Raw genomic sequence first — 15,543 nt, forward strand, 5'->3', positions numbered from 1 at the left:
TGGGGGACGGTCGGGCACAGTGCGAGTATGAGACGTGGAGACGTGGGGGGCAGAGGACCGAGTCTGGAGCCCAGGGAGTGGTTGGGCAGACGGCCATGGGGCGAGGAGGTGGGGACGAGGCAGGGAAAGGGCCTCCTCGTGCAGCGCGATGACCAGGCAGCCGATGGGTCCATGGGGGGACACGTCTTAGCGCCCCTGGCAGGACATGGCCTTTACAGCGTGTGACGAGGGGAGGTGACCAAGGGGGCGGGCGCAGGTGGAGAAGAGGCAGGATGCAGGGTCCCAGCAGCCACAGGAAGCTCATTGGTGAAGCGGCATCCAGGCACGCCTTCCTCTCGGGGGTCCCATGAGGATTAGATGAGCCAGCTCCTGCGAACCGTCCAGGACGGGGCTTAGCTTGTGGGGAATGGAGGCGTCTCTGCAAGCCAGGTTGGACACAGAGAAAACATGGGTCTTTCCTGGGGTTTCCGCAGGATGGGAGGGACGGGCACCGTTGGCACCCTGAGCCAGCTTGGGATCGGCTCGTTCAATGGCGGCGGCTGTGGGCTGGCATGGGCTCTGGCTGGGGGCGGTTGAGGCGGTGCCCCTGGGCTTGCGTGTGAGCAGGATGAGGAGTGCTGAGGGTGTGGCCCGTAGTGGCTTGGTTGGCACAGCAGAGATGTGCTCACAGGCAGGTGGTTTGTGATCTAGGGGTTGGCTGACTCCAGGAGGGACAGTCCCCAGGTCTGCAAGGCCCCCGAGATGTCAGAGCATCATAAGATGCACGTGATGAACCCAAGGTGAACCGTTCTGAGTTCCCTCCAGCAAGGGTGAGAGCGCCGTGCCTCGCCCATTTCTTCCATCTTTGCCAAACTTACGGAACAAAGGGAGGTCTGGGCATAGTTGCAGCTTGTATTTATCATAACGTGAATCAGAGGGAAACGTGAATCAGAGGGAAATGTCTTCACGTATTTTTTCCTTTTAATGTTTCATCTTTGTTTTATTAAAAATGTATCCCAGCAAAGGGAGCAGAGACTTGCCCGCCCAGGTCACACGGCAGTCCAGTGGCACTGGACAGCATCCTGCACTTTGTCAGAGCTGGTAAATGGAGCATCGACCACCAGGGAGTCCTTGGTGCCTTTGCCCCCACAAGCGTTCAGGTCTCCACTCTGTCTTGTCTTGATTCCACACTCACAGACCCCTTTTCACCACTCACCCCATTCCTGCATTTAATCCTACACATCTCAGGACTCTTATTCATTTTCTGGAAGCTGTATACTGATTGTATCTTTCCCATTTTCAAATTACTTACCAGTCTTTTTCTTATTGATCTGTGGGAGCTCTTTATATATTATGGAAGATTTTTTTTTTTTAAATCCACGATACAAGTAAGTTTAAGTAGCTTTTCCCCATCTTCTCTTAAGATGATTATCAGTGCCAGGCAGGTGTTTTTGTTTTCATGTGGTCCCATTTATCAGCCTCTCTCTCTCTTTTTTTTTTAGATAGTATCTTCTATTTTCTTATTTATTTAATTTATTTTTGGCTGTGTTGGGTCTTCGTTGCTACGTGTGGGCTTTCTCTAGTTGTAGCAAGCGAGGGCTACTCTTCGTTGTGGTGCACAGGCTTCTCATTTTAGTGGCATCTCTTGTTGCAGAGCACGGGCTCTAGGCACGTGGGCTTCAGTAGTTGTGGTGTGTGGGCTCAGTAGTTGTGGCTCTCGGGCTCTAGAGCACAGGCTCAGTAGTTATGGCACACGGGCTTAGCTGCTCCGTGGCATGTGGGATCTTCCTGGACCAGGGTTCGAACCTGGGTCCCCTGCATCGGCAGGTGGATTCTTAACCACTGCACCACCAGGGAAGTCCCTATCAGTCTCTTTTTATGGTTTCCCAGTTTGGTGTCATGATGGAAATGTGTCCTCTGTTCCGAGGTTACAGTTAAATTCTTCTAGTACTTCTATAATTTTACTTATTTTTTTCTTTACATTTAAATTCTTGTTATATTTGGCATTTATCCTGGCATAAGATGTACAAGGGTTTAATTGAGCCAAGTCTTCCCAGGTGGCTCAGGGTCAGACCAGCCCCACTTCCTGGATAATCTGCTTTCCTCACGGATTTCAGATGCCACCTTGATTACAGACCAGATTCTTGCGTGTAGCTGGTCTATTTCTGGGCTTTCTGTTCAGTTCCCCTCATCTGCCTCTGTCTTCGTGCGAAAGGCATGCCTTCAGCTACAAATAATAACATGCTACTGGAAAAAAGCAGCAGCCCAGACCTGCAGTCAGTGGAAAGTGAGCATGTATTTGTCTCGACCCTCCGTTTCTACAGAGGTAATGACCGTTGTTCCGGATGTGTACCTGTCTCCGTATATATTATTATTTTTTTAACGTTTTATTTTGAAACCTTTGAAGCCTGCGGAAAGTTGCAGGGACACTCTGGCGACACCCACACGCCCTCTGCCAAGGGAGGGAGGACACGCGGGGCCAGGCTCCGCCTCTGTCACCCCATTGTCACAACTGATCCCCATGCAGCAGCCTTGTGTGATGTACGTTTCTGTTTAAAGACGCCTTGTCTGATACCAGTTGTTGATTCATTCACGGCGGGGCTGTAACCCTTGCCTGAACGAAGCTCATCTAACACACGTACTGTCCCCATGAGCACGTCACTGCCCTCCTGCCTTTGGGATACCGGCCAGCAAGCACTTCAGCTCTACGCTGGGGGGCAGTTTTAGATGCAGAATCACTCACCAAAAACACAAAAATGCAGAAAACATGGCACTAAAGAGACCACGGAAAGTACACTTGTCTGTGGTCTGAGAGCTGAACCGAGCAGGCAGGGCGTCGCCTGGCTCGGGCTCGCTGGGCACGTGTGTAGGGCACCCGAGACCTTGCTGCCCTGCGTGTGCCTGAGAAGGAGCGTGGCAGCCCTGCGCGTGTGGGTTACAGATAAATTCCAGCCGGTAGGTGGACTTGCAGACGTGGAATCTTGAAGGAAGGAGGACGGAGGACGGGCTGTACGTCCGATAAACAAAGACGCTCTCTGAGCTGAGGGCAGGGGTCACGTGGAGGAAATGGAACATCGGCGCGGCCCGCAGTCGGGATTCACAGTTTTGTGAATTAACCCAAACCGTCCCGTATGGTAACTTTTTTTCCCTCTCCCGGATTCAGTCCAGGATCACACGCGGCATTTGGAGACGTGGGGTCGGCGGGGCCCTCCAAGGGCCCGAGACTGGACAAGCCTCCTTCCTGGGCTGACAGCCCCTCTGTGACCCTGACCCAGCCGCCTGAACCCTTCCACCTGCGGAGCCACTGAGAATGTGCCTGGTGACCCCCGGAGCCACCCTCCTTGCCTCGGTCCTCCTCCCCCCTGTACAGTCCGTCCTCTGCCTGCTCCTCCAGGAAGCCCACCCGATTTCCATGGCCGAGTCCGCCCCCCTTAGACCTTCCATGTGGTTATTGTCTGCTGACCTGAGGGCCGTCTCTGCCCAGAGCCTCGGGCCCTGAACTTTGGTGGCAGGCCGGTGCTCAGCCCAGATGGGTGTTAGGCTGTGTCTGTGGCATGAGTGGTGAAGGTTCTGGAACCTTCTTTCACTTAGGGCCTGTGAGTTCTGGATTAACACCCTGCCCCCCACCCCAACCCCTGGCCCTGTCCTTTGCAAGGTTTCCTGTTTACCACTGTGGAAACACTTGCTCTGTGCAGTGAAATGGGGGGGGGCAGCATGGGCTGCTGGTCAGGGCTTGGCCCCCAGCTGCACCCTCCCCTCCAGCCACAACAGACCCTTTCTTTGCTGTTCCTGGAGAGTGTCCTGTCACCACAGGGCCTTTGCGTGTGCCCCCCACCGCCCCCCCAGAATTCAGCTTTCTCGTGATTTTTCTTTTCCCTCCTTTGGAAAGCTGCCGTGTGTTTCTGGCACGAGATACAGGCCTGGCCCCACCCTCATACCCACCCCAGGGACCTCTGTTGCCAGCCCCTTGGGAGGCACTCGCGGTGCACACCTGCCCTGGTCACACACCTCCTACTGTTGCATTTGTAAAATGCAAGCAGACCTCAGAGACACTGCAGGTTTGCTTCCAGACCCCTGAAATAAAGCAAATACCACAGTAAAGCAAGTCACATGAATTTTTGGTTTCCCAGCAGATATAAAAGTTATCTTTGGGGATTCCCTGGTGGTCCAGTGGTTAGGACTCTGCGCTTCTAGTGCCGGGGGCACAGGTTCGATCCCTGGTTGGGGAACTAAGATCCCACAAGCCGCATGCGGCCAGAAAAAAAAAAAAGTTATCTTTACACTATACTGTAGTATTATTAAGTGTACAGTAGCATTATGTCTAAAAAACAATGCACATACCTTAATTTAAAAATACTTTATTGCTAAAAAACGCTAACGGTCACCTGAGCCTTCAGAAAGTAGTAATCTTTTTTTTTGATAGTAACGTAAAAGATCACTGACCACAGATCAGCATAACAATATAATAATAGGGACAAAGTTTGAAATGTGAGAAATAACACAGTGTGACTCAGAGACACGAAGGGAGCAAATGCTGTTGGGAAAATGGCGCCGATAGACTTCCACAAACCTTCATTTTGTCAAAAACTCAGTATCTGCTCAGTGCAGTAAAGCGAGGTCGGCCTGCAGACCTCATTCTGCACTTAGACTTTTTTCTAAACACTTTTTTGGGTAACAGCTTTGTTGAGATATAATTCACATGCCACATGGTTTTACCTATTTAAAGTGTGCAACTCAGTGGTTTTTACTATATTCACAGAGTTGTGTGACCATCACCACAATCGATTTTAGAACATTCCCATCACCCCAAAAGGAAGCCCCGTCCCCATGAGCAGTCACCCCCATCCCCCTCCCCAGCCCCTGACAACCACGAATCCACTGTCTGTGTCTGTGGATTTGCCTGTTTGGACATTTCATGTAAATGGAATCACACACCGTGTGTCCTTCTGTGTCTGGCTTCTCTCACTGAGCATCGTGTTCTCAGGGTCCATCCACGTTGTAGCGGGTGTCGGGGCTTCACCCCTTTTCACGGCTGAGAGATGCTCCCGTGTGTGGAGGGACACGTGTGTTTATCCATCATACGTCGATGGACATTTGGGGTGTTTGCACCTTTTGGATGCTGTGACTCGTGCTGCTGAGAACATTCACGTACAGCCTTTGTGTGGACACGTGTCCTCATTTCTCTTGGGTGGACACCCAGCCGTGGTGATGCTGGGTCAGATGGAAACTCCGTTTAACCTTCTGAGGAGCTGCCGCTCCGTTCCCACAGCGGCCGTGCCACTTCCCCTCCCCCATCCTCACCAGGGGGTGGGGGGCTCACCGTGGTCTTGGTGTGCATTTCCCTGATGGTTAGTGATGGTGAACATCTCTTCGTGTGTGCGTGTTGGACGTTTGTGTGTCCTCTTTGGAGAAACGTCTATTCAAGTCCTTTGCTCATTTTCCAGTTGGGTTAGTTTTGCTTTCATTACTGAATTGTAGGCGTTCTTTCTGTGTTCTAGACATGAGCCCCTCTTCCTTCCAATAGATGATCCACAGCATTCCCTCCCATTCTGTGGGTTGTCTTTTCATCTTCTTAGTGGTGTCAGTTTTGACCAGCTTCCATTTCTCTCTTTTTTCTTCGGCTGCTGTGCCTTGGTTGTTGTAGCGAAGAAATCCCAACCTGACCCGAGGTCATGAGGATTTACCTGTTTTATACTAAGGGTTTTATGGTCTCAGCTCTTGCGTTCGTGTAGGTTTGTGATGCGTTTTGAGTTAATTTTGTGTTGCTGTGGGTGGGACCCCAGTGTTTCCCCTATCCAGTTGTCTGGGCGCCCTTGTGGCCTGGCCTCTGGTCATAGCGGGGGCCAAGACAGACCCTGGCCCTGCCTCCAAGGAAGCCCCCCGTCTGGGAAGCGCTGGAGATGGACCCTAATCACCAGTCACACGTGGGTCCAGTGGTGACAGTGGTGTCAGGGCCTGTCCCCTCCCTGCCCTCACCTCTTGTCGCTGACTCTGCTCTGGCATCACAGCGTCTTGCCGACCGCCCCCCGCCCCCCCTCCAGCTCTGCAGGCACGGTCCTACCCCAGGACCTTTGCACTGGCTCTTCCCGCTGCCTGGTAGGCTGTGCTGGCTCTCAGCTGGCTCTTTCCTTTCCTGCATCCTTTCCTGGATGCAGTCGTTGCTCAGGCTGAAGCCTGCCGTCTGGAATCAAGTCCATCCATTCCCTCTCTATCCTGGGTGACCTCAGGCGAGTGACCTGGTCTCTCCGAGCCTCAACTTCCACATCTGTCACGTGGAGGTAATCATAATACCTGCCTTACAGGTCCATTGGGCAGATTAAACAAATCAACAGCCCTGGCCTCATGGTACAGACTCGGTCAGCGTTAACTCTTTGTCCCTGCTGCCCTGGCTGGTCTCTGGAGTGACTGGAGGGTTGGAGCTGGTGGCTCACACAAAGCAGCCTGTGCCCTGGGGCTCCTGCCCCCCGTGTGCCCTCTGAGCCAAGCCCTGGCGCCCTGGCCCCAGACCTCGTCATGACTCCTGGGGCCATCACCAGGGAGAAGGGGGTGGTGCCGGTGCCCGCGGTCCTGCCAAGTGCCAGGCACCTGCTCCCTGGGCTGTAGACGTGCAGGAGGGTGTGATTGCTGCCCGCACGGGGCTCATGGCTACTAAGGGAGCAGCCACCGGAGGAGCAAAACTATAAAAAAGAAGGTTTAAACCAAGTAGACTTGTAAGTGACAGAGAGTCGGGTGGGGAGCCAGCTGCAGCCGGTGGTCAGGGAGGGCCTCTCTGAGGGGGTGGCGTTTGATCCAGGCCTGACTGGTGCGCTGGGGAAGAGTGTTCAGGCAGAGGAGAAACATGTACAAAGGCCCTGGGGCAGGACTGTGCCTGGCGTGTGTGAGGAGCAGTGAGGGGGCCACGTAGGGGGAACACAGTGGGGGGAGGAAGGAGGAGGAGCTGCGGGCCGGGAGGGCCCTCCATCTGGACAGCTCTCCCATCTCCATCCACTCTTCCCGTTTGTGCCTCAGGGGCCATGTTGAGACCCAGGTAGCATCGGTTAGTTATTGCCGTGTAACAAATTACCCCAGAACTTCGTGGCTTAACATAGTAATAAACATTTATCATCTCACACTTTCTGTGGGTCAGGAATCTGAGGGTGGCTTAGCCCCAAACCTCGCGGCTCCATCTCTCGCAAGGTTACAGTGAGGCTGTGGGCCAGGCTGGAGGAGCCGCCCCCAGGATGGGCCCGTGCTGTGGCTGTGGGATCAGGCAGCTTGTTTGGCCTTGGAGCCTCTCTTTTCTCACCTGTAAAGCGGGGCGCTTGTAGTCCTTGTCTCACTGGGTGGAGCTGGGCAGTCAGCTCCCCCATGCCTGGCTCAGAGGGGCCTCGAAGTGCAGGAGCCCTTGTGACACCCCCAGGGCCCAGCTGGCCATCAGGGGCCTGGCTCCTGGTCTGGCCTATAGGGTCTGGTGGCCCCTGGGATATGGGGCCCAGAACTGGACTGTGAGAGCAGCACCCCCCAACCGGCAGCACCCCGCCGTGAGCAACCAGGGGGCCTCCGGCCATGGCCCCACCTCCCTCAGTGCCCTCGGTCTGCTGAAATCCAGTGCGGTGTGTGCCACTCAGCCCGGGCTGCTGGAGAATAAAAATACATCTGGGAGGCAAACTGGGCCAAGAAACCTCGAGCATCAGTCCTGAGATAGTGCATGACCCTCCGCCAGGTGCCTGCAGGGTGAGGGGAGCACTGTCCCCACCGCGCTCCGGCCACTGTCCTCCGACCTGGCTCCCGCCTGCCGGCCCCTTCCCGAGCACTGACGCTGGCCACCTGGTTTCCCCTGGTGAGCCCCTGTCCAACCCACAGGCAGGGCGCCTCGGCCCTGGGTGAGTGGGACCAGGCCTGGTTGCATCAGAGCCTCCCTGCTCTGGGACTTCATGTGGGGCAAGAGGATGGAGGGGCTGGTCCACCCCACACCCAGGTGCCTGCCGGGGGGGCAGCAGCAGAGCTGAGATGGGGAGACTGAGTCCTCGGGGCCCCTAGCCCAGCGAGGCTTGAAGCCCATCGCCCAGCCTCCTTGGTCTTGCTGGGTTGCAAGCTTTCTCTGTGAGGGGTTGGGTGGTCTGTGTGGGAGCTGATGCTGCCATGATTGTGAATGAGTGGGTGGGGCCGTGTGCCAATAAAACTTTATTTATAACAATTGCAGTGGGGGGTTGAGTCCACAGGGCAGTTTGCTGGCCCTTGACTTACATTAACAAATATTCCTCCCCCCACACATCTTTTTTCACCAAGCAGTGTGAATTGGGTTTCTGTCTCGACTCAAAACACCCAAATACCCCTTCTCTGAGCCCAGTTTCCCCCACTGAATAGGAGAGACGAGTAGGGCATCACTCAGGACAGGCTGGGCCGGAAGCACCACGGGCCGTGGCCGTTCTGGGCCTTCAGCCCTTTGTCTGATGTCCAGCTCGGGGGAACGTGTCTGAGACTCGTGAGTGCTGCGTCCCCACTGCTCTTCTCTGAGGCTCTCGGTGGTGCTTGTCCTCAGCCTCCTCCATGCAGCCATCCAGGGTTTCTCGCTCAGCGGATACTCACTGAGGTCCACTCCATGCCCAGCCCTGGGCTGATGCGGGGGCACTGAGGGGGCTGGAGAGGGGAAGCCTGCCCCGTGGAGCTCTCAGTGGAGTCAGGAGAGCACCAAAGGTGGGGTCGCAGTGTGTCGTGCCGGAGGGAGAGACCCAGGCCGCCAGGAGAGGGTAGAGCCGGGACTGCCGAGGTCCCAGGATGGGCATGGGGAAGGCGAGCTCCACCTGGGTGTGAACCAGATGCGGCTTCCCTCACCCCAGCACCCAAATCCGCAAAGGAGGAGGTGCGGTGATAGTGTGGGCCTGGCGGAAGGCTGCGCACAGCCAGGCACGTCTGTGCCCGGGGGCAGAGCGAAAGTCGGTCATCCAACATGAGGTGAGCCTGCGCTCCGTGCCAGGCCGGTGCCGGCCCTGGCAGCGGCTCTGTCCTTGAGCCCAGTGGAGGTGGGGACAGGTGACCAGATGGCCGCACGGCCCCAGGCCAGGTGCAGGACACAGTCGGCAGCACGGCTCCACCCGGAGGGTCAGGGAAAGCCCCAGAAAGGGTTCAGGAGGAAGCTTCTGGTAGCTGTGCGGACGGGCCGGCCCAGCTTGGCCTGGTGGCCTGAGCACCTCCGAGAGTTGCCCTCGGGGGCTCAGTGAGTCTGCAGGGACCCAGGTGCACACGGGGCCCTGGGGACCCCCTGGAGCTCCACTTAGCTCACACTTTGCACGGGAGACATTAATCCCCACCTGCCCCAGGACAGAAAGATTTTCTCCTTGATTTCCTTCTAAAGTTTTTTTATCTTTTGCTTTTAAGTCTTTCCCCGTCCAGGGTTGATTTCTGTGTACGGTGTGAGGCAGGGGTCCCCAGCACCTGGTTGTCTGGGTGTCAGGTGGACGTTCCCCAGCAGACCTGCAGCGCCCTGTCACATACCGTCCGGCGGGAGGCTGCTCTCGGCTCCCCTGATGCCTGCCCTGCCCGGGGCTCAGGCCGCCCAGCTGGCTCCCCGCAGCCGCCGAGTCTGCCGAGAAGGGGGGTGGCCGTGGCCCTGGAGGGCAGCCACAACTCCCTCCCCACACAGAGGACTCTGGAAAGGAGCCCAGGCACGCGGGGATGTTATTCCAAGGGCGAGGGTTGTGTGGCTCCCTGGAGATGTTGGTGTGAAGGGACACGAGGCCAGGAACCAGATGGGAGGGTGTGAAGTGGGCCATGCTCGCTGAGGGGGAGCTCAGACCTCGCGTGGCTGCACACCCGGGTCGGCAGGGGTGCGTGTGGTGCCAGCTGTCCTGTGCTGCTTCCACCGTGTCCTGCCTGCGCCCCCGTGACCGTCCCCACCAGACTCGCCAACTGAACATGCGTGATGAACGGAAGAAGGTGGGGGAGGGTGACGATGGGAAAACTAACAAGGTGCGTTTGGGGACGGCTTTCTACGTGCTTCAGACTCCTCTCCACACCCTGGGAGCTCAGCACTGTTCTTACCTGTTTGGCAGGTGGGTAAACTGAGGCTCGGGGAGGTTGGGACTTGCCCCTGAACTGCCAGGCTAGGAGGGGAGCTCCCCGTGTCACCTCGCGAGCTGGCGCTGTCCTGCCTCTAAGGACAGGGAGCTGGGGGGCGAGGCTGCCAGTCTGACGCTGAGCTCCCTAGGAGCCAGAGTGAAGAGGGAAATGGGACTGGCAACTGCTTCATGGTGAGACAAGAGGCCTTATTTCCTGGTGCCAGGACCTCGTGTGTCTTGACAGCTTGAGTTGATGAGATACCTTTGCTAAGAGGGGGCCCTTTCCATTTGTCCCCCTGCCCCCAGCCCCGCGCTGTTGGGTGAACGGGCCCAGAGCTGTGTGGCAGCACAGCTGGCTCTCCGAAGGCCTGGCCTCCTGGGAGCGTGTTTGCACACAGTGCACTTGTCCGGGCCTCTGCATCTCTCCGCCAGCTGCTGGATGGGCAGCTGGGGGCGGGGAAGGGGCTTGCCCCGGAGCCCAGTCGATCTCAGAGGCCGAGAACCCCACCCAGGCCCCGGGGCTTGCTGGCCACGCAGCCTTGGTCAAGCTCTGTGGCTCCAACCCCTGGTTTACCTGGAAACGGCACCAGAGCCTTCCTCCCCCTCAGGCCTGCGATGTGGCTCTCAGTGCGGCGAATGGTGACGCTGCAGCCTTTGAACTCGCCGGACCTCTGGGCCTCAGCCTCCCTGGCTATGAAGTGGGTCCAATGGTGATTACCTCCCAGGGGTGTCGAGAGGGTTGGAGACTCAGCTAGTGGGGCGCCAGCCCAGCGCAGGGGGGGGCTGTGTGTGTGCCGTAGCCTTGTATTACGGGGCACCTCAAACAGAATGCAAGGCAGACAGGATAGTACGAGTAAGTATATTTTTATCATGAAATATTTTAAACACCTAGAGAATAGTATAATGAACCCGCATGTGCAGGCTCTGCCCCCCGTACCACACATCTTTATATTTGCTCCAGGTCTCCCCCGGCACTGCTGATGTCAGGCCGGGTCATTCCCTGGGGGTGTCCTGGGCGCTGTGGGGTGTGGCGCAGCATCCCTGCCGCCACCCACTGGATGCCAGGAGCCCCCCAGTGGTGACGACCACAGATGTCCCCAGACATGGTGCAGTGTCCCCTGGGAGCAGGCCACCATGGGTGAGACCCACCTTTAGGTCACTCCCCTCACCAGGACGCCTGGGTGGCCTCTGCTGGGTCTCCTCTGACCCTGCACAGAAACTGCTTGCTGACCCCTGACTTAAGGGATAAACAAAAAAAGATTTGTTTAACCTGCATAGTAACACATTGCTGTCTTTTATTGTGTGCTTTCCTGGGTGTTTAAACTCTCTTCTTATTAAACATTAGGCAAGGAACCAGTTTCCTCTGGAGTATTTTATCTGTAAAACAGGACCCTATACCTAAGGGATGCTCACTGAGTTTGTTACGAGTGAATGAATGAAGGAATGAATGAATGAGTGAACAGACAGAATATCGTCTGGGAAGTCGCTCACCGGGGAAAATTTTTCATTCCTCACCTGGTTCCATTCACCGTTCCGGGGTGCAAAGTGATAAATGCAAAATCATAAGAGAAAACATACGCAAGAGGAAGGAAATACCTTGTATTAATCCCCACACATTTTTTGGAGACTTGCCATCTGTTCTGAAGTTCCAGACCATGGCCCGAGTCCTCCCGCGGTGAGGCCCCACTCACTACGCCGCAGCCCCAGCTGGTTGGTGGCTGTGGACTCGGAGCCACCTGGCCGGGACGGGGAATCCGACCTCGGGTGTGGGTTCCTCCCGTGGCCCAGCCAAGCCCCGCTGTGGGCCGGGCGGTGCCTCCCAGTGTCCGTGTCTTCATCCATTCACTCGCTGACTCAGCGAGCACCTGCTGTGCGCTGAGCGCTGCTCTAGGCATCAGCTGCCACCTCCACAGCCCGTCTCCCACGTGTCCCCAGCCCTGCATGTCCAGCCACCTCCAGGATGTCCCTCCCGGGCCCCTGTCTCAGTGATAGGGGTCCCAGCCCCACTTCCTCCCATAGCGGGGTCTCCTCATCCTGGCCGTCCCCCTCTGAGATTGCTCCCCCATCCGTCCATCCCCTTCTCTCCATCCCAGCCTCCCCTGCCCCAGCTCCATTGGACCTGTAGTTACTATGCTCCTACTGTGTGCCAGCAGGCGGGCTGGGTCTGGGGAAGCGGCTGTGAACGAGACAGTCTGGTCTCTGCTCTCCCAGGAAGGAACAAGGCGATCAAGAAGTTAGCTTCAGACAGTGATGTGTATCATGAAATAAACGGGCGTGGTAGAGGGTGCAAGGGGTCGGGGGTGGGAAGGGGCCGGCGTGGTTGAGGAAGGTCTCTAGGAAGAGACATTCATGCTGAGACCCGAGCACGGAGGACAGGAGCCAGCCACGAGGAGGTGTACGGATAGCGCGTCCCAGGCAGAGGACACAGCAAGTGCAAAGGCCCTGAGGTAGGCACGTGCCTCCTCCAACGTGTGATGAGCAATGCCTGTTACGCCGGGCCTGGCACGCTGGTGCTCAGTAGTGTCCACTACTGCCCCTGCGATCACTCACATTCTTTGGGCAGAATCTGCTCAAAAATGTGTTTCTCCAAAGTTCAAAAACACCTGACATCAAAGGGGAAAATTCACCTTTAATCCGGAGGAAAAAGATTTTATTAAGAAAATCTTCAACCGTACTGAAAAGTTGAAAGAATTGGACAGTGGACACTGACTGATTACCGCTTGCATCCTACAATTAACATTTTGCTGTATTTACTTCATCCCTCAATCCACCTGCCCATCACTCATCCATCCTTCTCTCCATCTGATTTTATGGATGCATTTCAAAGTTGCAGACATCAGCACACTCCACCTGAAACACTTACATTTGTGTATCATTAACTAGAGTTTGATATTTTTCAACATGTTCTTTGGGACGTTAACTACCCTCATCAGTTATTAACTCTAGACTTCTTAGCCTTCCCTGTCATGAATGCTGGCGGTGAAAGTCTGCGGTAATATAAAAATATGAAAGTTCTTTATTTCTGTCACTGTGTGGTGTTGACCCCAGATTCGCATCTATTCAGTGTCACACCAGGTGTGACCCTGGTGAAGGAAGGATTAGCAGCTGCCCTGTTAACGTCTGTTAATCAGAGAGGTCATCTACATTTGACAGATTAAAATTAACCCAAGTGTGAAACCATGGATAGGCAGACATATAAGAGCAGATGGTGGGTGCAAAGGGCAGAAACTCCCAGATCCCACTTCTTCCCGACGTGTCTGCAGTATGACCTCAGGTGAGTCACTGGTATCTGTCTGGCCACCTTGCTCCGCTCCATTTAATTCAATGATTGGTCAGTTGGTTCTCTTAGATTTTCTAAAATTTTGTCTTTTTTCTTTTCAATATTCATTCCTTTTCTTTTTTCTTACTGCATTGGCCAGTGCCCCCACTGGAGTGGTAACCCTCACAGCTGCACTCCTTGTCTTGTGGTTGATATGAATATGTTTACTGTGTTTGCTTTGTATTTTGTTTTGTTTTGTTTTTGTTTTTGTTTTGGCCACACTGCTCGGCATGCGGGATCTTAGTTCCCCGACCAGGGATCGAACCCGTGCCCCCTGCAGTGGAAGCGCGGAGTCCTAACCACCAGACTGCCAGGGAATTCCTCTACTTATTTATTATTTTTTTTAATAAATTTATTTATTTTATTTATTTATTTTTGGCTGTGTTGGGTCTTTGTTGCTGCGCGTGGGCTTTCTCTAGTTGTGGCGAGCGGGGGCTACTCTTCGTTGTGGTGTGTGGGCTTCTCATTGCGGTGGCTTTTCTTGTTGCAGAGCACGGGCTCTAGGCGCACGGGCTTCAGTAGTTGTGGTGCGTGGGCTCAGTAGTTGTGGTTCTCGGGCTCTAGAGCGCAGGCTCAGTAGTTGTGGTGCACGGGCTTAGTTGCTCCGCAGCATGTGGGATCTTCCCGGACCAGGGCTCGAACCCGTGTCCCCTGCGTTGGCAGGTGGATTCTTAACCACTGCACCATCAGGGAAGCCCGGCAGGCGGATTCTTAACCACCGTGCCACCAGGGAAGCCCACCGTACTTATTTTTAAGTAAAGGTGGTTCCTGCCTCACGACCCACCCCTGCTTTTTTTTTTTTTTTCCCCTTTCCTGTAGTTTCTTTGTAGTTTTTTGGACATGACTTTCATGTTGAATTTTATGGGACACTTTTCTGGATTCTGAGACGTGATCGTAAGCTTTTTCATCTTAGACCTGGAGTAACTTCCTAAATTTCTCCAAACCCGTGTGTCCCCTTCTGTAAAATGGTGGTAGTGAAATGTGGTCATTAAATCAGGTGGGGTCTGGCTCAGGTACTTGGCGGCGTCCTCTGGACACCGTGGGGGGAACAGACCACGAAGGGCAAGAACGTGGATCCAGGCAAGTGAGGATGTTGGCCTTGTCTATGTAGATCTGCTCGCTTTTCAAGAAACCCAGGTTTATCTCCAAAACATTGTGATTTTGAAAGTTGACTCAACTCACATCAACGCTGTACATCCAGAAAGAAAGCCCGGGTAGGGGGTTTATGATGGTGTAACCGAGGGATAAACCCGCCGAGCACGGGGTTGTGGAGTCAGGGGTGCCTGGGTTCTCACCTCTGCCTGTTGCTTTCCCATGGGGACCGTCGCCTCAGGTCCCCACGCAGACTGGGGAGGCCAGTCCCCATGTCACCCGGTCAGTGTGGCGTTAGGGATGAGTGGCGGGATGGGGTGGGCGGTCTGCGGGACAGGGCCCGCACAGCGCCCAGCACAACGGGAGGGCGTGATGCTGGCCGTCACTGCCGTGGTAAACGTCTCGTCCGAGGGCTTTCGACCACAGGGACTAGGGCAGACGGTCTCACCTGGGCGACCCTGTCCCCTGGGACCCTGTCCCCTGTGGTCGTCACGACTGGGCGGCCCCTGGCGTCCAGTGGGGGGGTAGGGATGCAGCTCCACATCCCACAGCGCCCAGGACGGCTCCACAGAGAGCGACCCGGCCCTCGTGTCTGCAGTGCTGGGGGGCGGGCTGGGTCAGCGAGTGGGCTTTGGGGGTGCCCGGAGCCCCCCACACTGTCCGCAGAGGGGAGAGGAGAGGCCAAGGCCGGGCTGCGCAGAGTGTCACAGCTGACACGATGGTGGGTCCTCCACGAGGTGAGAGCAGGAGGTGGGGGCAGTGACTTCTGTCTGGTTTGACTGCAGTTGTGTGCGCGTGGAATCAGGAGCAAAACCTCGGACTTGATCTTGCGTGTCTTCGCTTCACTTCTCCAGTAGCTGATTCTTACTGTGTTTTATGGATGTCTGGCCCCAGGATGGGTTGGAAATAGAAGGAAAAACAGGTCCTTCCGCACAGGAGGTTGGGGGAGCGGCGGCCTGGAGGGTTGGCTGCCCTTCCTGAGCTCAGACACCTCCATCTGGTTGCACGACCCCGTTTCAGAGGTGGGGAGACTGAGGCCTGCATCCTCTTGCTTTGCAACATCACTGCCAGAGGAGCAGGGTCTGGAGGAGGCTCTGGTGCCGCACATCACTGGGT

The 15,543-nt window shown here is 55.6% G+C and overlaps 1 protein-coding gene across 4 annotated transcripts in view; it reads left to right on the forward strand.

Annotated features, from left to right (window-relative positions):
• The window catches only part of PIP5K1C (phosphatidylinositol-4-phosphate 5-kinase type 1 gamma), a 59,615-nt gene that overhangs the window by 6,653 nt on the left and 37,419 nt on the right, over positions 1-15,543 (forward strand). Inside the window, exon 1 of one of the 4 annotated variants that reach the window (XM_082454421.1) lies at positions 12,570-13,290. The exons of the other annotated variants lie outside the window; for them this stretch is intronic. Within the exon in view, the coding sequence (XP_082310547.1) occupies positions 13,281-13,290 (10 nt within the window). The 5' untranslated portion in view covers positions 12,570-13,280. Of the gene's footprint in view, positions 1-12,569; positions 13,291-15,543 lie in introns of those variants that run through there. 4 annotated transcript variants of the gene reach the window in all.

Source organism: Balaenoptera physalus (assembly GCF_965194825.1).
Source record: "Balaenoptera physalus genome assembly, chromosome: 3".
NCBI lineage: Eukaryota > Metazoa > Chordata > Mammalia > Artiodactyla > Balaenopteridae > Balaenoptera > Balaenoptera physalus.